Source organism: Trachemys scripta, chromosome 1 (genome assembly GCF_013100865.1).
Source record: "Trachemys scripta elegans isolate TJP31775 chromosome 1, CAS_Tse_1.0, whole genome shotgun sequence".
Taxonomy (NCBI): domain Eukaryota; kingdom Metazoa; phylum Chordata; order Testudines; family Emydidae; genus Trachemys; species Trachemys scripta.
In genome coordinates this window covers 9,801,137-9,825,789 of record NC_048298.1, presented here as the reverse complement: position 1 = coordinate 9,825,789, position 24,653 = coordinate 9,801,137, and the positions used below count along the sequence as shown (strand labels likewise).

The following is a 24,653-nucleotide window of genomic DNA, read 5'->3' as shown; positions in this document are numbered from 1 at the left end:
AACAAATCCTTAATGAGTCAGAAGAGAACAGAGAAGCTGCTGCCTGTCCGGAGTCCCCAAATTACTTTGGATTGGGGAAACTAGAGGTTTATGAGCTGAGTAGAGATTCTGCCATGAAGCACCAGAAAAGAAAAATATCCCAGCCCACAGTTCTTTTCCAAAGCCTGCTGCTCATAGCAGATGTCACATGATGCGCTCCATACTGCAGCACTAGAACAAGGAAACCAGAAAAAGAAAACAGCTTCGCAGCGGTGGGTTTCAAGAGAGTGCGATTCATTGAAAGCTACAAAACACAGGATTCCAGCCCAGTAAACAGAACTTGTGCAATCAAAACACACAGATGTGAATCTTTCAAAGGATTTATACTTAAAAAACAGAACAAAATAAGCGTCAGTCACAATGAATGTAAAAAATCCATTCGAGGGGGCTTGTTTCCAGTTTGCTAGGAATGCTGCCGTGTTCTCTCTACTCCCAGCCTCCAGCTGAAAACACAATCGCTGGCACGGTGACAACCTGACCTAGGTCCTTAAATCAGACTAGCTCTGCCAGGTCCAGTACTCTGAACTTATCCAGGTTGTAGAAACAAGCCTTCACCACTCGTCCACCAAAGTATCTTCCATTCAGATCCACCACAGCTGGAATCCAAGCCAAAAACAGGTCATGAAACACCGAGTAAGGTAAGCAATTCTCAAGCTAAACACAGTTCTGCTTAAAAAAATATACAACTATTTTTAAAAATCAACTTTTGGAAATTAACAGGGAATTATAGTGCAATCTCTGACCTTTAATTGCTGATTCGACCCTCTCAAACTCTAAAAATATTCTCACTGCTTCATCATCAGGGGCACCAGGAATCTGACAAAAGAGACAGTTGATCAGAATGGTCAAAATACAGCTATGAACTGTTGGGCTTTATAGGAAAAGCAGATAGGATTAAAAACATACAGCCACCAGGTGTGGTCCCATCGAGTGTGGTGCTCAGAGCTACCAAGGCTGAGTCCCACTTCTCTATGGGGAAAGGCTGTTCACTGGAACAGGTCTATAGCCATACACTGCTAGATGCCAAACTTTACAATAACTTGATGTACAAGGCGTGGCTATCGCAGCAAGAACCAAACAGCCCCGAGCACTCCCAGCTCAGAGTTTTTGCCTACTCCCTGATCTGAAAAGTTACGCCTTTATAGATGTGGTGGAGAAAGAGGTAAATTAATTCCTACCTCAAAGATGACACATTTCCCAACCTTGCCATATTTTTCACATTCTTCTTTAGTTTCACCTTCTAGATCTTCATCAACCTCTCCAGCACCTACCATGTTCTGCAAGTAAACGGAGGAAAACCAATTCAACAGATGGATGCTACACAAAGGGTGCATCCTGCCACCAGGGGGAGCATTATAGTGAAACTATGAATGAGTTTTAAGTGTCAGTTCATCAAATCATAGGCCACCCATTCTAGCATCATATGGTGCCAGTCAACTCCCTGGCACTAATACGCTATCCTTGAGTTACTGTTTCCTTTGTATGGCCCAAAGTCACGTTAACTAGTTAATACAGCACAGATCAACTGCGTTATCACAAGTTATTGAACAAAACTTTGTACTTTCAATGTACTCTGAAACGGCAAAAAATCAAAACTTCTCTTCAGTCCCCACGCTAGACACATCAAGACTAATAATCACAGGTATTATGGCAACTGTCAGGTGTTTTCCAACAACACAACAGGACAAGAATGATACCAGAGTGCACCATGGGGGGGGGAGGGGGAAGAAGTTTGCATCTCATGGAGCTTTTATAACAGGAGAAAGGGGTTTGAGCACTAAAATTGAAACACACAGTATATATTACAAGATGTGAAGTTAAATGTCCTCCTGACTCACCCTTAGTAAGACCACTTTCGTTGGGCACTTTAGTATCTCTGTTAATGGATTCGAATCGGATTTCTTGGATGCATCGACTATAAAGAGAGTAAGTCATGGTACATGTTAAAAAAAATTTACAACATGTTCAGTGGGGGGCCTACATTGAACTGTTCCAATAGCCGCATTCAGTTACAAACCACTAAATGTAGTCTCGGAGTAACAGCCTTTCACTGAACCAAGTCACTTCATGGCTACTTGGAATTACTAGAACAATTGGCTCTGTTTTTACAGGCTATCACTATGATCACTATGACAGCACGAATACCAAGCTGAAATACAGGCAATATATTTGCCAATAATCCTCAGTCAATTTTAACAGATACCAGATTTTCTAAGGTTCACCAGACTTCAGATCAGGGGACTCTGCTCGAAAAACATGATTTCAACCATGACTATAAAGCAGAGGTGGGCATACTCGCGGGACCGTCCTGCCCGGCCCTTGAGCTCCTGGCCGGGGAGGCTCGCCCCCAGCCTGTCCCCCGCAGCCTCAGCTCGTCGTGCCACCAGCACTCTGGGCAGTGGGGCTGCAAGTTCCTGCTGAGCAGCGCGGCAGCATGGCCGGCTCCGGCCGGGCAGTGTGGCTGCCAGTCTTGCTGCTCTGAGTGGCATGGTAAAGGGGCAGGGAGTGGGGGGTTGGGTAAGGGGCAGGAGGTTCCAGGGGGCAGTCAGGGGATGGGGAACAGTGGGGGTTGGATAGGCATGGGAGTCCCAGGGGGCGGGGGTGTGGATAGGGGTTGGGGCATCAGGGGACACGGAGCACGGGGGGTTGGATAGAGGGTGGGGTCCGGGGGGGGGCAGGGCATGGGGTCCCTGGAGGGGGCTGTCAGGGAACAAGGAACAGGGGGGGGATGGATAGGGGGTGGAGTCCGGGGGGGCAGTTAGATGCGGGGGATCCCGGGAGGGGACAGGGATCAGGGGCGGGGGGCTTGAAAAGGGGGTAGGGTCCCGGGGGGCAGTTGGAGGCAGGGGTTCCAGGAGGCGTCAGTCAGGGGACAAGGAGGGGGAGTTGGATGGGTCAGGGATTCTGAGGGGGGCAGGAAGTGGGAGGGGGCGGATAGGGGGCAGGGGCCAGGCTGTTTGGGGAGGCACAGCCTTCCCTACCCATCCCTCCCTACAGTTTCAGAACCCCGATGTGGCACTCAGGCCAAAAAGTTTGCCCACCCCTGCTATAAAGTGTTACCAGGAAACAACTGAAGGAGAAGGAAATCAGAACAAAAATCAGCATTTACAAATGTGCAGTAGCTTTTGCACATTACATTTACCTCTTAATTTCCCAGTGGTGATAACCTGGAAGATGGCTGGTTTGAAGGGCCATTAAGTGAGGGTATTACAGTAGAGAGGAGGATGACTTTTACATGGATTGTGTCCCAACTCACTCCACCCCTGGCACCCCTCCTCCATGCTTGGGCTGTGCTCACAGGGAGCTCCCCTCTTGACCTGAGCTTTGGGCTGGAAAGCAGCAGCGAAAAAGAGGGCTGCATCAAAGGTGCCTGCTGAGAAGGAAACCTGCTTGTGCAGGGAGCACATTTTAACAGGGAGATGAAATGGGGGAAGGGGAGGTGCCTGACTACACCGAGGAAAGGCACAGGATGGAGCTGGAGAGGGTGGTGGGGAAGACGACGAAGAGCTGAACATTTAAAGCAGTAGGGCCCAGCGCAATTGTTAACACTTAAATTCTTCAAAGTCCACAAAGAAAACTGTCACCAGTCGTCAATGTTCCACAACTCGTCGACGTTGTGTACAAAGATACAGGGTAAACAAAACAAGAAAAGCCACCACTGAGACCGACCCCTAATTCCACTCCTGTTCCCTTCTCAGAAACCGTCAAGGTGAACAGCTTCCCACTTCCAACGGAATGGAATCCAGTTACCTTTATCTGCAGCATCACCAACAATGATCTTTCCACCTCTCTTGCTTGTTTTCTCTACTGACAGTGCTGTGCTTAGCCCTTGTTCGTGCTTCCCCAGCCCTTGGCCCTCTCGGAAACCATACTTCTGCATGATTTTATGAGCGACGGTGCCTCTGTTGAGAGAGAAAGGACTGGTTGTCAACCACTCATTTCATTTCTTAAGCAGCACTGTCAACACATTTCATCTTAGTGCTCAAGGAACTCAGCATAGGCCCTTGCGATAAGCAAGTTCCAGAAACCGCCACGCAATACCAACTGTTGTGTGCAGATGGTATCTACAGCTGCTCTGCCAAGGAGCTTACAACCCATGTCTTAGTTTAGTGTTGCCATAATATTTAAGGGAACATAGAAAATAGTCTAACCCCTAAAATCTTATTACATGCAGATCGACTATAAGAACTTATATAGGAGCTTATAACACCTACAAATTGACAGCACTTTACAAAGCTGACTAATTATTATCATCCCCGTATTACAGATAGGGACACAGACACTTCAATCACTGAATAAAGCTGCTCACGTTTGTTAGGTATAGCATGATTTTCATTAGCAACGAACATCAGTGTCACAGATTCCATAGGACCACAAGAACTGCCAGCATGGATCAGACTCAAGGACTAGCTACTCCAGTATCTTGTCTCTGACAGTGCCCACCATGAGACGCTTCAGAGGAAAACATAAGAACTCCACAGTAGCAGATGTGGGGCAATCTGTCCCCCATATTAGGTCACAGATAGGCTTAGGTCCTGAAGCTCAATATCCTTTTCACAAAACTATTATCATAAGGACAACTCAGGATATTCTCAATACCCATTAATGTCCAACCCCTTTCTGAATCTTGTTCTTTGTCTTAATGACATCCTGTGGCAATGAGTTCCACTGTTTAATTACATGTTGTATGAAAAAGTATTTCCTTGTATTTGGTCTTGATTTTTCCCACCTTTTAATTTTCCATGAAAGAAATTGTGAGTCAACAGTTCGCTACACAACCAAACAAGTATGGGCCTTTTCAAAACACAACTTGTGTTATGTCTTTAAAACATTTCATTTGCAGATCATGAATGGATGGGTCAAGATGTGACAGGCCTTACAAGACTACAGAAGTTTATACTGTACCGTAGTATAAAGATCCCACTCTCTGAAAAGATTTTTTTTTTTTTTACTTCTTGATAGGAATGAAAGATTATAAAGAGAAATGAAAGATCAGTGACCATTTAGCTATTTCTCAAATACACAATACAGTCAAATACCAATATAGTACATTAAAAGTACTTGGTAGCTCCGGATCACTGATTCAAGATAAGGTCTCCAGACAATCCTAACCAGATAAAATAAGTAGGTCTGACTCAATAGATTGGGGAAATCCTTTTTCAGATGGTATGAAAAAACCTTATTAGGAAAAACTGCATAAGAAACAAAGTATATAAATATAGAAAAAGTGATCTATTAGTATTCTATAAAATACCTGTGACACCTTAGAGACTAACAAATTTATCTGGGCATAAGCCCAAGGGGTTTTAGCCCACGAAAGCTTATGCCCAAATAAATTTGTTAGTCTCTAAGGTGCCATAAGGACTCCTCTTTGTTTTTGCTGATATAGACTAACACTCTGAAACCTATAAAATACTTGTACACTTTCTTGGCTGTGACTCTTGTGAGTGCTAGTACTGTAATTATCCTGCAGTTACATAAAAATTAATGTGTGTAGAGTTTAATATAACCATAGTTATCACAAATAAATATTACACCTTTCAGCTGAGGTCTCCAAGCACTTTATAAACATTAATTAAGCCTTGCTATATTCCCCTAGGTGGAATTATAAGCATTTTTACAGAAGAGTAAAGGGAAACACAGAGTGGGTAAGGGTGTGGCACCCACAGCTGCCACTAACTTTAAACAGAGTTGAGATGCTCAATGCCTCTGAAAACAAGTCAGTGATTTGCTCAAGGTTACACACAACACACCTCTGACAAAAGCAGGAAAAAGCATTCGGGGTCTTGAACTAGCCATACGTACTTACAAATTGGCCACACCAGCATGGCATGGACAAACCATACACCTTTATACGGGAGAGGGCTCCAGAACTCACTAAAAACTGGCCATTCCTCCTCAAACTCATTGGCCCAATTCACACAAAACCATTGTGTACTCCACTTCCTGCTGGGTGGGCATGTAGGCATTCAGATTAAGTTATTACAGTGAAGAATATACATGCAAAGACTGTGTGTTCTTCTCCATACCGACACAACATTTTTAACTTTCATCCTCTCCCCCCGCGAGGCACTTCTCATGAAATGTTAACTTGTGAATGATATTTACCCCATGTTAGCAAGGAAAGAATTACTAGGCCCGGTTGGGGACCGCGGTCTTTCTGGCTCATCATATACCGGGGGAGGAATAGCTGCTTTGGCAGATGGTGCACGAGGTCTTGACTCCTCTTCAAATGGAAAAGATGGTACAGCTGGAAGAAACATGAAACATTTACTGGTTGGTCAAAATACATTTGATGAACTATATATGTCACCACCTTCCACCATTTTCAAATCTCATCTAATAGCATCATGGGCCTCTCTCTCATGTACACTGAGGCCTCTTAACAGGCAAATTATATTTACACTACCTCTAAGGTCCTTTATACTGCCAGAGTAAGACAACGCAGTCTTAGCGTAAAGGAGAATCAGGCCCTTTGTTTTCCTTGCTCAGGCCAGGTCTACACTACCACCCTAATTCGAACTAAGGTACGCAACTTCAGCTACGTGAATAACGTAGCTGAAGTTCGAAGTACCTTAGTTCGAACTTACCTTGGTCCACACTCGGCAGGCAGGCTCCCCCGTCGACTCCGCGGTACTCCTCTCGCCGAGCTGAAGTACCGCAGTCGACGGCGAGCACTTCCGGGTTCGACTTATCGCGTCCAGACTAGACGCGATAAGTCGAACCCAGAAGTTTGATCGATCGCCGCCGAACTACCGGGTAAGCGTAGCCAAGGCCTCATACAACTTACTATGTCTCCTCTCCACTATTAATTTTCTCTGTAACTAGGTTTAACCTCTGAAGTGTTTGGGGATATATTTGTATGGCATCTTACACTGATTTTTTGGCCTGGTCTACACTGTGGGGGGTGTCGATGTAAGATACGCAACTTCAGCTACAGGAATACTGTAGCTGAAGTCGACGTATCTTATTCCGACTTACCTCCCGTCCTCATGGCACGGGATCGACGGCCACGGCTCCCCCGTCGACTCCGCTACCGCCGCTCGCTCCGGTGGAGTTCTGGAGTCGACAGGGAGCGCGTTCGGGGATCGCTATATCGCGTCACGATGAGACGCGATATAGCGATCCCCGATAAATCAATCGCTACCCGCCGATACGGCGGGTAGTCTGGACGTACCCTTTGTTTCTACAGGTAATAAGGGCTCTATTATCTCTACTTAGCTGCCCTTTGTTAGTTTGTTTCAATTCTCCACTGCATCTTAAGGCGATTTGTCTCCTCAACAGTAAATTCTCTGGAAAGAGGGATCCCAAACTTAAATGTTCTTTAATCACAAACTGAATTATGGAACGACTGGGTTATGCACAATTTGGTAACAAGAGGCTTAAAAGGAGTGCTCTGTACTCTTATGCATAGGAAGAATGACTCCTTAAGACAGAACTGATGCAACTTTAAAACTGTGTGTTGAAAGGCTCTTTTTCTGTTGATAGCTTTGGAATAACAGATTCCCAAGTGAGATGAGCAGATCCGTCTCACAAATCAAGTCACACTGGGGTGGTGCTAAGGAAAGTGGCAGACAAGTGTGAATTTGAGAGTTTGTTTGCATATTTAATACTACGATTTCATTTCAGAGTGATTACTTCTGTTAATTACTAATTGTACCCAAACAAAAAGTTAGACTTCAGTTCGGGGAAATCATAGAAGCTGAGACAGAAGAGACCTCACTCAGATAATCCAGTCCAGCTACTGTCCAAATGCAAGACCGTTCCCTGTAGTAATTTTTTTTTACCGTTTGTCCTGTCTAGATATAAGGAAATAAGGCTTACATTGATTCCCTTATGAGATCATTTCACACTTTAAGAGATCACACTCTTAGGTTATTTTTTCTGAGTTCCAGCCTATATTTAACTTTCCTGGACTGCCTCCAATTGCTCTTAACTATACAATTCTTAACTAAACAATTCCTCTTTGTTTTTGGTGTTTACAACCTTAAAATATTTGCAGACAGTTATGTCCCCACTTAGTCTTAGGGCTTGTCTACACTACCGCGTGGGGTCGATCTAAGATACACAACTTCGGCTACGTGAATAGCATAGCTGAAGTCGACATACTTAGATCTATTTACAGCGTTGTCTTCACTGCGGTAAGTTGACAGCTGACACTCTCCCGTCAACTCTGTTTGCACTTCTCGTTCTGGTGGAGTACTGGAGTCAACAGGAGCGCGCTCAGCAGTCGATTTATCGTGTCTATACTAGATGCGATAAATCAACCCCTGCTGGATCGATCGCTGCCCGCCGATCCGGCAGGTAGTGTAGACAAGCCCTCAGTTTTGTCAACCTTTACACATCTCAATTCCCTCCCCTCCGCCATCACCTTATTCTGATAAATCATTTCAGGACTCCCAAGGGAAAGAGTTCTTTATGTATAAAATATTCACAAATAAACATATTTATACTTGTACATGCATAATGAGATGTTAATGATTTTAAATTAAAAGCTAAAACTACAAAACAAATGTCAAAAAGTTTGAGTGTGCTTTTTGTTTTATTTAAATGATAAGTTTTTCTTTTTAAAAATTAACCTGTTTGAAATGAAATCTGAATTTAGTACAAAATATGTTAAGGCCTAAACTTATCAGAATCTCTTAAAACATTTAAATAAAAATGAATAGGCTGAATCCATAAGCTTCTATAAAAAATTCTGAGTTAAAGGCTGCTTTTCTATAGAAAGAAAAACGTTTTTCCATTGATTCTAACCTGTGAGGTCAAGCTTTATAAATATGGCACAAAAGGTCACGTACCATATTTAGGACTTGTACGGTTTAATAAAAGTAAATTTTATGCGCTATTTTGTGCGTTTAATTAAATTCTAGTTACCATCCTAATGCAGCTTGATGTAAATCAGGAGCAAAGAGTTAATTATCTAGTAAACAAGAAATGTATCATTCCCTATTTTCTAACACAATAAGAATCAGAAAATATTAAGCTATATAATTGCTTAAATAAAGATATATCGTTATAATGCATCTTCCCAGGTAGCAAAAAGTAATGCAAAGGCTCCATTTAATTGAAAAGCAACAGGCTTTACTGGTTATATCAGCCAACGAAAATGCACCTCTCTTTAGAAAATAATTGAAATAAAAATGGAAAAGTTGATTTAAATTGATGATTTAAACTGAGGCTTTCCACTTAGTGATTTAAATCGTCTTGATTTAAGTGTCCTGATACACACATTACAATCTTTTCTTTAAAACGAATCTCACTGAGAACTACCCAGTCCTCACCTCCCAAGGGATAAACTCCCATCCCCACACACAGACCCTTGAAACAGAACAAGTACAAGAGTACTCAGGGGTGTGGAGAGGGTGGAGAAATCCTCCCCTGCCCACCAGTATGGAGCAAAACAGCTCTGCAGCTGCATGGCTGGTCTACCTGCTGCACTTCCTCCTTTATCTAGCATGTGAATGGCTGTCACAATCCATGCCATCATGGATCAGAGAGTTATCCCACTCCTCACAGAAGAAACCCCTGTGAACTGCAGCTCTGAAGCATGCAGGTGGTGCAAATCCCCTGCTCAAGTTCCTAGCATCCTGTCCCCCTAACCTCTGCAGCAGTTCCACTGCAGCCAGGGACCGCCAGGCCTGTGCAGGATCTGTCCCTCGCTGAGCAGAAAGTTGAAGTAGGGACTTAAACTGTTTTGCCAAGCTTAGAGAATGTAAAGGTCAAAACACTGATTTTGGTATACATACGTTCTTTGTCCTTCTCAACAAGAGACGTCGGTGGTGCGATGGCAGCACCTCCCATGCCTGTGAATGAAATTATAAGTCACATAATTGAAATGTAAGACATTCATGCAGATGAAGTGTTTTGTCATTTGAGATAACAAAACTCTTCCGGACACATTAATCCAAGTGCAAACATTCATCCCCAGGACTCCTACAAGAAATCATGGTGCTCACTGAAGGCCTTTGCATCCACATTTTTATATAGCTTGCTGCCAATAACAAGCATCAAAGGGGTGGAAAACGTGTCTGACTCTGGAAATCTTAGTGATGATAGTTAAACTGTTGCAAACTTAAGATTTCTAATATATCAAAGGGTACCATATCGTACCAAGCCGATGTGCTACGGGGATGTGAACAATACACATTATGCAATACAATTGCCTTAAAATCAATACTCGTGATTTCAGAAGAATGTAGCAGGGAAGACTGCATGAAAATGGAGCTTCAACTCAAAGATTGTTTGCTCATCAAGCCAACTAAAAAATTATACTGTACTCAAGGACAATTACATTAATACAAGAGTGAGAAACAGAGGGCCTTTTCCAGTCAGGGAAGTGTGAATGGCAAAGTAGTTCTAAACATACATTACAGAACATAAAGCATTTTATTAAACATAACCCTGTTTCAAAAATGAAGGTCTAAAGAAGTGGGTCTGTATTACCAACGGTGAATCTGCTACTGAAATTCAGAGCAGATTTTTGGTTTCTCTGAACTGAGAGAGATATCCATCCACACAGAGCCACATTTTATTATTTGGCTCCAAGGGCTTTCAAATAAGGAGAGGTGCAGTGATTGCACACATTAAGAGCAGCCAAAGCTCAATCTTTTAAAATCAAACTACAAGAATGAGCTTAAGCTTCTCTGTTCACTGGAGCCTACATCATTCAGAAATCTCTAATGCATGTATCTAAAAACTAATGTTAAAAGGGAATTTCACATGCAAAAAAGGTCTCTTTTACCCCTAAAAAATAATGTGGTTGCCTACTCTACAACAGCTACTCCGTAATAAATGTATTATAGGAGGCCAATGGTCACTAGATTCTTTGGGTGAGAAGGGAGGAATAGTTTACAGCAAAACAGAAAGAACCTGACTGCAGAATATTTGATTTGCCCAAGGACATAAAGTTAGACAATTCTCCTCTTACTTCTTTTCCTCCTCTCTCTCTCATAATCTTCATCTTCATCAGAATCTGGATCTGGTCTTCTTGAAAACCCGCTGGCTTCATGCCGGTCTTTACGTCTCCTAATAATTAGAATAGGAATTATGGTAAGAAACTATCAAGTGAAAAAAGAACTAATGTTTCAGAGAAACATTTGCAGTGTGAATTACATTACTAGCTCCTAATCTGCATTTCATATGATGCTTTATCAGCTAAGATGTCTCTTGTAAGCACACTGCCTGTTTTGATTGATTCTTTCCGGTTTTCACATTTTCTGCTTTCATCCTTTATAGAAAAATCATTTTTTAAACATTAGATGTGGTCCAATCCTCCAACAGATAGATATTCACACTTACTTTCACACTGAACTCTAGTCATTGAGAATGCACAGAAATGAAGATCCGCACAGGTGGATCTGTTTGCAGACCAAACCTCAAATTTAGATGGTTGCAATGGAAGAAATGCAGGATGTAATTACCAGGAAGGTAACAGAAGACCATAGCTGATTGTCTGGTTTTGAACAGTATGCCTACAGCATTACTGGCTTTCTGCTACAAAGATTAAGAACGTCAAAGATTAAGAAGATTAAAATGGTTCAATGAACCAAAACATTCACCATGTATAAATCTCAAATTGGTGAAAACGTAGATTAGTAAAATAAAAATATTTGTTTTGACCTTAGGGTCATGTTTTAAGTCATGTAATATCTGCATGTACTTTAATACAATCTTAAAATGGGGATCATGACAGCCCTGATTGTGTTCTTTTAAGAAAGAAAAAAGTAGGTATTTGTAAGACATGACAAGCCTCAAATACAAAGGGGAAAAAAGCCCCATCCCCAGCACTAGCCATGAAAGTTGTGCTAACAGAGGATTAGTTAAGAATAGAGGTCCCACAGTTAGGTATCATTGAGGCACCTGACAAACAATACTCTCAAGAGACTCACTGTATTAAAAAGCAAATATCCCCAAATATATTTTCTAGAGACTGCACCATACAAATATTTGTGTTGCCGCAACAATGCATACATGCTTAGTGCAGATTTGGTTATTGAAACACATTATAGGAGTAATCTCATGTTCAAATCTCATGACATCAAATCATTTTTTGAAGATGGTTTGTTTCCTGAGGTTGTAGAGCTGTGGTGGGCAACCTGCAGCCAGCCAGCCGCACATGGCCCGCCAGCTGCGCACGGCCCGCCAGCAGATTAACCTGATAGGCCACGTGCGGCTCCCGAGACGGTGTTTACATTGACCGTCTGCAGGCATGGCCGCCTGCAGTGCCCAGTGGCCATGGTTCACCGTTCCTGGCCAATGGGAACTGCGGGAAGCGGCGGCCAGCACGTCCCTGGGGCCTGCGCCGCTTCCCGCAGCTCCCACTGGCCGGGAATGGCGAACCGCGGCCACTGGGAGCTGCAGGCAGCCAATGTAAACACTGTCTCACGGTCCGCCAGCGGATTACCCTGACAGGCTGCATGTGGCCCGCAGGTTGCCCACCACTGTTGTAGAGCCATCAACATTGATTATGTATTTTTTCCCTCTCTTTTGTTGGGTTTACAGAAAAATAAAAAGGAGCCCTGGCAATCCATGGCGAAGCTGTAGGTAAGGGTACATCTAACGCTGCAGCTGGAGGTATAATTTCCAGCTTGGGTAGATGAACATGTGCTAGCTTTGATCAAGATAGTATCTAAAAATAACAGTATCGCCGTGGCAGCACAGGCAGGGGCAGCCAGTTACCCTGAGTACAAACCTGCCCAGGACCCTCAGTACTTACTCCGACAGCTAACCTGTCCAGCCACACCTGCCTTTAGCATGCTAGCTCACTCCAAGCTAGTGTGCGCACATCTAACCAAGCTGGAAACTACCCCTCCAGCCTGAGTGTAGAGTTACCTTAGGGTTCATTCAGATTTCAGTGACCCTTTGTGCCAAATAAGGAACAGCATGAAAGGGCCTCAGAGAGAGTCCCAGGTAGTCCTCTTTTACTGGCAGGGTGGTGATCACGACTAAAAGAAAAGGAAGCGGTCTACTTGACCAGAAAGGCGGAGGGAATTGGCAGAAGTAGGACCTAGGTTATCCCTCTTGTAACTTCATGGATGACAGAGGACACACATCATGGAGGAATTTGGCCCATTAATCCTACTAATAAAGCTGGACATGTTTTCAATTTGTATTGAAATAGCAAGGGAAACATCTGCCAGCTATCCAATAAGATTAATCAGTTACTAATTTAAAATACACTATCCTACAGGAACCAAAGAGCTGTAGAGTAAATGCTTTTTTTAATGACACCAATGCTTTTACCCGGCTTGAGGAATGTTTTCTCTCATGCTTTGAGAAGCCATGAATAACAATATGCAATTCACTTCTTTTAACTGAAGGCTGAATAAAAAAGTGTCCCATCGCAGAAACCCAAACTCAAGTCTTACTTTTCTCTTTCTTCAATCTCTTTTTGCCTCTCCAGCTCACGCTGTCTTTGTCGTTCCTCCCTCTGGCGTTTTACTACTTTCTCATAATCATTGGGAAACACAGGATCATATTCATCAGCCAAAGGAATCAGCACATCTCCTGCAGAAAACCCACTAGGTACGGGATCCTTACACAGAGAAAGCATAAATATCAATGTGATCAGCCACCTGAGAGCAGCAGTTGGAATCAGCCAGCTGTTTTTACCACTACCAACAAGAAGGTGAAATCCTAGTACGATTGAAGTCAATGGGAGTTTTGCCATTGACTTCAATGGGGCCCAGATTTTACCCTATGTCATTTTCCTCTCAAGTTTTTGTATGCAGACAACAACTAACCCACCCCCTCCCTTCCAAACACAAAGAGATGCCAAACAAGCATAGCTAAGGTCACATTAATACCCAATAAGTTCTCTATCCGAAACTATAACCTGCATGCGTAGGGCTGTGAGGGATGCTTGGATACAAGCTCACAGGTTTCTTTCATCTGTCTGCTACTACACCTCTACCTCGATATAACGTGACCTGATAGAACACGAATTCGGATATAACACGGTAAAGCAGTGCTCCGGGGGGGCGGGGCTGCGCACTCTGGCGGATCAAAGCAAGTTCAATATAATGCGGTTTCACGTATAACACGGTAAGGTTTTTTGGCTCCCGAGGACAGCGTTATATCAGGGTAGAGATGTATATTATGGACTGACATCCTCAACCATTCTTATTCCATCTGGAAGGAATATCTGCTTTGCAGCAGGTAACTTTCAAAAAAGCTTCATTAAGAAAGTTTGTCTTGACCCATTACCAAGCACTTAATAGTTTTTCTTACTTAATGGTCAAACATTAGATTTCTTCTGTTTGTTATAAAAGACCACTTCCAAGCATGGTAGGGTCACAATTTAAATTTTTTTTTCAACCTACCTATCTCACAGGGTTGCTTGCAAAGTGCCCTGAGCTCCTCAGAAGAAAGGTGCTACGTAAACACATACTTTTTAGTTCAATTAAGAACACAAAGAGCTTGTCTACACAGTGAGGTAATGCGCTCTATGATTTCTAAAGCGCACTGATGAGTTACACATTAATTGGCCTGTGTATACTCTCCTGGTGCACACTAAAGGTTCCTTACTGTGGTTTAACATTATACTGTTTCAAACAGTACTATGTTAAAGCGCACCAACAGGGTTTACATGGGCCAGTTGTTGTGCAACATATCAGTGAACTTTAGAAATCACACCCCTATAGAGCACATAACCTCCCCCAGCCCCCCCATGTAGACCAGCCCTCAGTGATCTATAGATTTACAGACTGTAGCACCAGGAGAAGTTTGCATACATTTGGAATGTTCATGAGTGAAAATAAGTCTGAACAGAAGAGAGGCTAAAAGCAAGGAGAACAGCTTAGAGCAGTAGGACAAGTAAATTAATAAGTAAAATGCAGACTACTACAGAAGGCAGGGAAAGAAAACGAGAATTCAGAATCAGATGTAATCTGCTGTGTTTTCAAGCTGATCTAGCCTTACCTTTAAGCCAGCAGCTACATGAGGTGGTGTGTCTACAATCTGTCTGTCATCAGAAGAGCTCCCTCGCTTCAGGTCAATCACTGGAGCAAGGACTGTCGTTTGTTTTGTCCTCTGACTCTGAAAGCATCAAAATACAAAAAAAGCAGGAGAAGACAACACGTTCATTTTTTAAAAAAGGGGTATTCACTTCATATTCCTAAACTAGATGTTTCTTGATTTCAAGAAAGCTTAAAAACGGATGAATATTGTCTCAGGCCTCAATCCTGCCTCTCTGCCCCATGCAAAACTCACCATACCACTTCCATTTTCATTTTACCAACATATAGTTCTTCCTCAGCATTTCTAACAGTTCTTGATGTTGTGATTGTTCATTTCATATGTTATTTATGCACCAGCACCACGGGTAACAATACAGCTCTATGGCTAGAGTTTGTTGACTACCGCTGCAAAGCTTATACAGGAACACAGATCCTGCATAAACCATGACTATTCTTAAAGGGCTTGATCCTACCCCGCTGAAGTCAATGGGAGTTCTGCCATTAACTTCAATGGGAACAGGATCAGACCGGAAGTGAGTTTGGTTTTCTAAGTCTAGAACTGAAAATATATCTTTCAAATTGAGAAGATCTCCTTAGTGAAGAGTTTTGTCTGAATAAGACCAGCAGAATAGGTTTTTTTCTTACACGAAAGTCCTGTTGCTTTTCACATTTCACCATGAGAAAAATAGAACTTTCTAAAAACAGGATTAATACATTATTATAGATATATATAGCAGGATGGGAATCCAAGGAAAGACAGACTGAGATTGCTGCATCATGATTCAGAACCACACAGAAGGGGGGTGCTTTAAAAGAACACATCTATCAGTTGTAGACTTATTTAAGGTTTCATTTGTACAGAACTCATTGTAAATTAAGGACTAAATTCTGCTCTCAATTACAGCTGCATAAATCTGCAGTAATTGCACTGATTTCCACGAGGATAACTGAAAACAGGATTTAGCCCCAACAAAGGATTTTACTATTTAAAAGTTTAACTATAATTTTCCTTCTTCTAATTGATCTTCTTTGCACCAGAAACTATGGAGACTTTGACAGCAGCAGCAGCCTGTGATTGAAGCACATGAAAAATACATTCATTCATCATCAACAAAAGAAATAGGACAATGATGATGTCATGTTGCAATATATTAAGAGAGAAGACAGCTCGGTACAAACTTGCTTCTTAGTTTTCCCTGAAGGAATTAGTTTATACCTTCTCTGCCTCCCTTTCAACCTTCTAAGTGACTGGAAATATTCTCAGCAGCAATTTCTGACCTGACTGGCAATACCGGGAATCACACCACAGCCTCTGGAGGCTTTTAAAATGATAAGCAAGAAATGATGCAAGTTGATCAACAGCAACAGTTACCAAATACCAAGAAGCACAAAATATTGAACATCTCCAATTTCCCATCACAGGCTGAAGCAGTCTTGCCTATTCACTTATTTTTAAAATTCTTAAGTGCCTAATTTAATGTCTTCAGGGTTAAATTTGGGCTCCATGTCAACACTTTAACTCCATTATTTATTTAAGAAATTAGAGCAGCTCCCACAGAAAATGCTGTGCATATACTGATTATGCTATACTCTACACGAAGGGTCTCAGAGAACTTATACCTCTTTGTTCTTGCTTCTACGGTGTACTCCTGGGGGAATTCCATGTCACTGCATGTGCGCAGAATTCATGGCCCCCGCAGATTTCTTTGCTTCCCTGCAGAAAAATGACTTCTGACGGGGAAGGAAAGGGAAGCCACAAGAGCAGTCATGCAGTGCAGGCAGGTCAGTTTGGGCACCCATAGCAGCAGGTAGAGATGTAAATCACCATGGGGGGAGGAGTGGGCAGCTGTGCCTGAAAGAGAGAGAGAGAGAGAGACACTGTCCCTCTCACTCACTATTGCGGCATGCTCGGCGTGGAGGGGCAGGGCTTTGGGGTATTTTCGAAGAGGCAGGTGCGAGGCAGGCTCTGTTCCCTCAGGCAGAGCAGAACATAGCAGCCTGTCTGCTTAGTGAATTGTTCCCATTGTTCTTAGTAAATTTCCCCAGGAGTATAAAAATTTTAAGGCTCCTATACATTGCCAGAGTGATGTAAAGGAGTCTGACTGTAAAGGACAGTATGACCTTATAAATACTTATGGTGCTTTAGTGGTTAGAACTGGTCTAAATTTTTGGACTGAAAAAATTTCCTATCAAAATGTGCTCCATGAACTATTTGCTACTGACCTTTTTGGAGATGGTCAGTAGCCAGTATAAATTGTGAGTTTGAGTCCTCGGTCCTCACTTGCACTTCAGTTGCCTATGATGTAACACTGAGCATATGGCTGCATATATTTGTTGACTAATAACTAAAAGCAAAGGGTCAATACTAGCTACATTACTATTAGACAGAAGGGGTTTGGTGATTTCCTCCAATGCTCCCCACTCCCATTCTCCACCCACTGTATTGCAGTTTAAATAAGTTACCAAAATATTGAAGCCAGATTGATTATGTTGCGGTATTTTGACAAAAAATATGCAGAGTTTTAAAATATTGTGCGCAGAATTTTTAATTTTTTGGCGCAGAATTCCCCCAAGAGTATTCTATTAGTGCCGCCCACTACCAACAGAAGGACAAAGCCTGACAATGCATCCAAAAGTCTGTACAGCTAGGGAAATGTACACTCCGCAGTGTGCTCAGTACAAACAAAACCCTACTGAGACCAGCATTTCAGGTGAAAAATTGAAAAAGACAGCATTCCCAATGGCCAGCAACCTTGAGCCATCAGGAGCAGCAATATCTGTACCTTTGCTTGAGTGAGAGCCGCCTTCTTCACCTGCAACTGAGACTGCAGTAGTTTGAAATTTTTGGACCAGCCTTCTGTTTTCGAATCGCTGGTTTCCACTCCCAGGTCATCATAAAGTGACATTTTCCCCTTCTGTTTAAAACTAAAAGACAAAAGAAAAGTTAGGCTGAATTAATAACTATTTATGTCTAATATTTATAAAATTAACTAAATATTATTTTGGACACATTTGGACTCCAAGGTGTTGGGGGAGGAGTTTTTTTTTTTTAAAGAAATATCAAAGATCATCAACAGACCTACAATTTCCTTTCCAAAACAAGAGCAAATTCTGAAGAAATAGCAACATATTAGTCCCTAATTTTTTTTCTCAGACAGTGGTACTTGTGTCTGTCTGTCTTTCTCATAAAGACCATAGGGCAATAAAACAAGCTACCATTCAAAAAGCTGTGTAGTGCTTCCATAAACGTCACCCAGGCATCAAGTGATATTAGATATTTTCTAATATTACGTATGTGGTGTCAGATGCGGTGGATTCACCATCACATAAAACTTTTAAATTAAGACTAGCTGTATTTTTAAAATGTTCACCACAGTTGAAAGCGAAGCTCTGGGGTTAATGCTGAAACTACTGGGTGAGTTCCCGGGGCATCATGCAGGTCACACTAGATGATCATAATGTCTTAAAATCTATGCATATATGTAGATTTTTAAATTTAACTCTTCCTGCTACACCTGAGAACTTTTTTGCATCATCCTTCTACACTAATTATGTTTGCCAAAATATCACCTGATATTTCCGTAGCACACAAAGGCCCCCCAAATGCTTTTAAATTATAGACAATAAAACTGCATAACATTAACAGCGTAGGAAAAAAACACTCTCCATGTGACATTACACCTGAATTTGAAAAGGATTCAGGCAAAAGTCATCACCCCCAGGCCTGCAGCCAATCACCCCCCGCTGCATTAAGAGATCTCAGCCTACTGTCATCAGTAACACCTTCTGGTCATGGGCCTCTCACTATTAAGGCCTTGATCCTGCAATCAGATCCACGCAGTGGACCCCTAATGACACAGGAGCAAGGATTTTCCAATGTGGAACCAACTGCAGGATTGAAACCAAAGTGACATTTATGCCATGTGATGACTGACGGTAGGAGGAGGGCCCAGAGCAGTACTGTAAAGGAAAGGAAAACAAGATATTGCCTCAAGACATGTTACACCTATCGAAGTCCCCAAAAAAGCCAGCGGAAAGTGTGAATGCAGTCCCCCACTACTACAAATTATAAATTATATTTGGGGAAATCACAGAGGTCAGCAGACCCGCAGTTCAATGAATGAGCCTCACCCTGAGAAAACCACCTTCATGACCATGGTATCTCCTCTGCCAGGTAAGTATGTGTGCAAAAACTTTATTAACTTCACTGAATGATGGTCAGGACTGACCATCATCCAACATTATTCAGCATCATGTTAATTTTGATGCATTGTTCCTAGCAATCTGATCATTCAAATACATTGGGATGGTATTGTTATACAACTCACTGTAAGCATAATTAGCATAATTTATGTTTAACGCTGTGCTCTTAGAGGCGATGCATGAACACTTTGAAATATATAACAAATAAACCAACAGAGGGTCCTGTGGCACCTTTGAGACTAACAGAAGTACTGGGAGCATAAGCTTTCGTGGGTAAGAACCTCACTTCTTCAGATGAAAGCTTATGCTCCCAGTACTTCTGTTAGTCTCAAAGGTGCCACAGGACCCTCTGTTGCTTTTTACAGATTCAGACTAACACGGCTACCCCTCTGATACTTAACAAATAAACCAGTGATTATACAGTAAATCGAAGATCATGTAACAAAGTTCACTGCATGTAGAAAACTGATTTAATCTTGCATTGGGACAGAAATAAGATGGTCAACTGGGGTAGAGCACACTGCATAGAAACAGATGTGAATTTTGCTGGGGCTATTGTTATTGTTTATATTGCAGTAGCCTCCTCCCTCCCCCCCCAAAGCCACTATCAGGATCACTTGGCCACATGTAAACACACAACCAGGGGTGACCCCTGCCTGAGGAGTCTATAACACTTAACACCAGTAGTGAGAGTGACAAACCCCAGTTCTGATGGGAATAGGGTGACCAGATGTCCTGATTTTATAGGGACAGTCCTGATATTTGGGGATTTTTCTTATATAGGTGCCTATTATTCCCCACACTCTGTCCTGATTTTTTCATACTTGCTATCTGGTCACCCTAGATGGAAAGGGCCATAGGCACTAGCCCCTGAACAGAGCTGAGAATGTCCCAGTCCCTGAAGTCTTATATAAAGGGCCCTCATAGCGTAAGATGCATGAGGGGTGAGGCCTGGGTCGATGCCTGAGTCTGTGGCATGAGCTTACAGTGACTCTGCCATTCAGTTCCACCCCAGCCATCACCCAAATCATCACCCCCCCACAGCCAACCCCCCCCCCCCCCCGCCTGGATCTGGCCAGCCCCCTGGTCCTAGAACAGCCTGGCCCTGGGAGCTGCTGGCAGAGCCCCCTTCCAAGCCTCCTATGTAGCCCCCCAGCTGGCTGGGCCCAGTGCTCCCCCCATATATAGCCCAACCCCCCCGATCTACCCCCAACAACCCACATGCTGGCCCGCCCCCCCATGAGCCCCCTAAGCTACCCCATAACCCCTGAATTATCCCATCCCCCCCATGAACCTCCCACCCTATCCCCGACAGCCCCATGGCTGGCCAGCCCCAGCCCCCCATGCACCGCCCAATCTGCCCCATGAGCCCCCTAAACTACCCCATAACCCCCGAATTACCCCCCCATGAACCTCCCCCCAACCCCCGACAGCCCCATGGCTGGCCCAGCCCCCCCATGAGCCCCCCAATCTACCCCTCAGCAACCCCGGAATTACCCCATGCCCCCGCCACGAAGCCCCGAACCTCCCCCCCACCCCCGCGCCCCTCCCGGACTCCCGCCGGCCGGGCTCACGCCCTGCCCCCCACCCCCGGAAATGGGGCCTCCCGGCGCGGCCTAACGCCCGGGCCTCGCGTCGCGCCGGGCCGCGGGGATCGCTCACCCCAGGCAGAGCCCCGCCCGCGAAGCGCCGCCGCGGAGGCAGGGAAAGGCGCTGGCAGTGTGCGGCGCCCCGGGCCGCACCGTACTCGGCCACTGCGCGCACCCTGTACGCAAGCTGCGTAAACTCAGTACGGCCGGACATCAGGGGAGCGAGGGAAGAGTTACGCAAACTCCGTAAGGGGAAAGCTGGCGGCCGGACAACTCTGCGAGAACCGGGCAGGAGGAGAGTCCTGCGCAAACTTCGTATCTTAGGGGCGGGGTTCTACAAATGACGTAGCATGGCCATAGAGAGCGCAGCCTAAGGCCCCGGCCCACTGCTGACCCCTAGAGTCAGCAACCTGATATTGCATGCAGAGGGGAACCCACACCTGCAGCGAGAAGTTGATCCAATGACACAGTGGTTCTCAACCAGGGGTCTCGGGTCCCCTGGGGGGCCGCGAGCAGGTTTTAGGGGGGCCGCCAAGCATAGCCGGCATTAGACTCGCTAGGGCCCAGAGCAGAAAGCTGAAGCCCAGCTGCGCAGGACTGCAGCCTGGGCCCTGAACCCCACCACCTGGAGCTGGCGCTGAAGCCTGAGCAACTCAGCTTCACGGTGCCCCGTGGGGCGCCGGGCAATTTCCCTGCTTGCTACCCCTTAACACTGGCCCTGACTTTTGTGGTAATATATATATAATGGAGATAGCCTATCTCCTAGAACTAGAAGGGACCTTGAAAGGTCACTGAGTCCAGCCCCCTGCCTTCATTAGCAGGACCAAGTACTGATTTTGCCCTAGATCCCTAAGTAGCCCTCTTGAGGATGGAACTCACAACCCTGGGTTTAACAGACCAATGCTCAAACCCTGAGCTATCCCTCCCTGTAGGGTTTTTATAGCATGGGGGAGAAGGGGGCTCAGAAAAAAAAAGTTGAGAACCCCTGCAATAAAAGATATTACCTCACCCACCTTGTCTCGCTAATGTCCCTGCAAGAGAAGCCCATGTGAGAGCGAAAGGGAACAGGCTTCCCAAACCTTACCTACACTAAACACAGGGATCACATCACCCAGCGCTGCCATACAGGCCTTGCCACCATAACCCTGGGTCCCAGGAAATCACAAAGGCAGCATTGCCAACTCTCATGACTGGCTCGCGAATCTTGGGACTCCACTGTCGCAATGATGCAAGAAGCTCCTCTGATCCCGCAACGATCAGGGCTGCCCCCACACAGCAGCAACAGCGGCTTTTCTCTGACTCCTCTCTCCTGCCTCCTGCTGCCTGGGGATTGTCCTCTGCCCAGGACCCACTTTGGTCACACTTCCCAGGACAGCACTGCTGGGGGTCCGGTAACAGAGAAGTCCTGGAGCAGCAGGAGGAAGGGGAGAGTCAGGGAAGTATTGCCAAGTCCCAGGACAGCAGAAGGAAAGAAGGGGGCAGAGAAGTCTCAGGACAGTGAGAGGGGGGCTGCGGAAGTGCTGCTGAGTCCTGGACAGATCATGATTTTTGATTCCTTGATGTTGACAATACTGCAAACATTCCTTTTTTCCCCCCAGGCCCTGTTGGTTGTTTTGTCCTGATTTTTGTAACCACCCCCTGGCGAACTGGCCACCTGAAGTTAGCAGCTGGGCTAGCGAGAGTTGCATAAGAGCCCTTCCACTAGGCTTCTCATGTGTGGACATCCTACCAGCTCCACTTCCAAACCCCCAATGCTCTGCAATCAACTGCTTGAACCATCCCTATCCCACACACATAGCTAGTCCCACAGGACACTAGCAAAGGGTGGGGGCTGCCTGGCTGTGAAGGAGGAGTGGGCTCCCGCTTTTCACCCTCTGATGCACACCTCCTTGAGACTGACCAAAACCACCCCCTCATTCATGCCCCATGGCAGATGTCCTGGTTTTCACTTTGCAACTCTGGGAGGCAGGAGTAGCTTGGGGACCTCAGCAGCAACACAACGATATAGGACCGTGTTTCCCTGTGCTCCTATCCTGCTCCTCCTTTTTTACCTTGTGCAACATTCTGCACCTGCACTGTGTGTGGGGGAAATCAAGCCCTTTGTGCGTGTAAAGCACGAGTGTTATGTCACCCACTAATGGCTGGCCCACAGGTAGGACAAAGGACAGCTAGCAAGGGGAGATGTCCTTGAGTAGAGAGGCATCTATCTTTGGAGAATGACCTTGGACTTTATCCAGCTCCACCGGTGTGTGTAAGTTGTCTTGTACTGGTGTGGTGGTTCTTGCTACAGGTGAATTAGTTACAAGCTTCCATCCAGTTTCTTTAATAGATGCATATTGCACAACTCTTGGAGATCACAGATACACCTTGCATAATATTACCCCATTAACCGCCTGGGAGGAAGAGGGTGTCGGAAAGAGATGACAGAGAGGGGGCACTCTTGTACAGTGTCTGCCTCCAGCAGTGTACATCTACACTACAGGGGGAAGTCGATTTAAGATACGCAAATTCAGCTACGTGAATAGCGTAGCTGAATTCGACGTATTGCAGCCGACTTACCCTGTTGTGAGGACGGCGGCAAAATCGACTTCTGCGGCTTTCTGTCAGCGGCGCTTACTACCACCTCCGCTGGTGGAGTAAGAGTGCCGATTCGGGGATCGAATCGATCCCCGAGAGGTCGATTTCTACCCGCCGATTCAGGCGGGTAGTATAGACCTAGCCTTTGACTCCTTCAGCCAGACAGTGAGGGGAAAATAGCTTCGATCTTTGAGACAGGAACAAAAACAGTTTTTTTTAATCACCGGAATGAATAAAAACAAAATAAATTCTGTTTCTTGGTTTCTCTTGTTTTTTTTTTAAATAATATTTGATTGTAATACAATATCCGCCAGCTCAGCTCAGGGATGCTTGAAAAATGAAATGACACGCTAAATGACGCAGCTTCTTCAAACTCATTTAAGAAGAATTCTCTGGGTCCTGAGAGAGAGAAACTGAGCCCAGAATATCTTGTACAGAGGCGGATTAAGGGTTTGTGGGGCCCTGTGCCAGAGCAAGTGAGAGCCCTGCCCCACCCCTTCCACCTGTAGTTGGAAGCCCCTGCTCCCTGGCAGCACCCCTGTCTTTGTAATATAGAACACATGAAACCACCCATATTTGATTGTGCTTTCACCAGGTTTATACTTCTATTAAACAACATCTAGTTCTTCAGCCTACTTTTGAGCCCAAGTACACATAGGAACACCTGTTGCAATACAGTAATAGTGAAATAGTCACTATTTTAAACTATATTGAATGGATTTTGTCCTTATACCGACATACTTGTGTAACTTTGCCACATGGCCTTATTTTGGGCCTGATCTCAAACCCACTGGACTCAATTGGAATCTTCCCACTAACTCAGATGAGCACCGGATCATGCCCTAGGTGTGTGTTATATGAAACAGTATCAAATTATAATACCAACCCTGGATATTAACACTAGCGATCCTACAGTTACAGTATCTATTCTGAAATTCATGTAACACCCACTTGGGTTTTTCAAGATTCTAGAGCTCTGGTTTGAGCCTCTAGATCAGGGGTGCACCCGCCTAGGGGGGAAATGGAGGAACATCCAGGGGGATGTGGCGGGGCCTGGGCCAGCCCCCATGGGGGTGGTGAAAGCACAATCAAATATGGGTGGTTTCATGTGTTCTGTTACAAAGACAGGGGTGCTGCCATGGGGGTGGGGATCAAGCGCCTCCCAGCCCCTCCCTGCCCCAAGCTCTGCTCCAGTCCTGCTCCTACCCCCAGCCTCGGCTGCTAGCCATGGCTCTGTTCCTGGCCCAGGGCCAAGGCTGAGGGTGAGGCCAGAATTAGAGCCTAGGGT

General features: G+C 44.7%; 1 protein-coding gene and 1 pseudogene across 2 annotated transcripts; both read right to left on the bottom strand.

Annotated features, from left to right (window-relative positions):
• Positions 1 to 256: 256 nt before the first annotated feature.
• Positions 257 to 21,036, bottom strand: RBM17 (RNA binding motif protein 17). 2 transcript variants are annotated; one of them, XM_034764359.1, is made up of 12 exons: positions 20,862 to 21,036; positions 17,780 to 17,921; positions 14,959 to 15,075; positions 13,407 to 13,573; positions 10,967 to 11,064; positions 9,786 to 9,842; positions 6,148 to 6,289; positions 3,790 to 3,941; positions 1,878 to 1,954; positions 1,218 to 1,316; positions 783 to 855; positions 257 to 635 (listed from the first exon to the last, which is right to left on the bottom strand). In XM_034764359.1, the coding sequence occupies exons 2-12, from the start codon at positions 17,900 to 17,902 to the stop codon at positions 532 to 534; spliced, it is 1,209 nt and encodes a 402-aa protein (XP_034620250.1). In that variant the 5' UTR covers positions 17,903 to 17,921; positions 20,862 to 21,036; the 3' UTR covers positions 257 to 531. The 2 variants fall into 2 exon arrangements, with proteins under 2 accessions (XP_034620250.1, XP_034620239.1); XM_034764348.1 differs by lacking the exon at positions 20,862 to 21,036 and adding an exon at positions 19,128 to 19,363.
• On the bottom strand, positions 19,025 to 19,178 carry LOC117871419 (annotated as a pseudogene).
• Positions 21,037 to 24,653: the final 3,617 nt, after the last annotated feature.

Coding starts and splice junctions, on each gene's coding strand:
- RBM17 (XM_034764348.1), bottom strand. CDS start 19,231: ATGATGGTCAGTCCTGACCATCATTCAGTGAAGTTAATAAAGTTTTTG. Junction 3,942..6,147: donor TCTTTCCTTGCTAACATGGG/GTAAATATCATT, acceptor CTCTCTCAACAG/AGGCACCGTCGCTCATAAAA. Junction 1,317..1,877: donor CGAAAGTGGTCTTACTAAGG/GTGAGTCAGGAG, acceptor GTTTACTTGCAG/AACATGGTAGGTGCTGGAGA.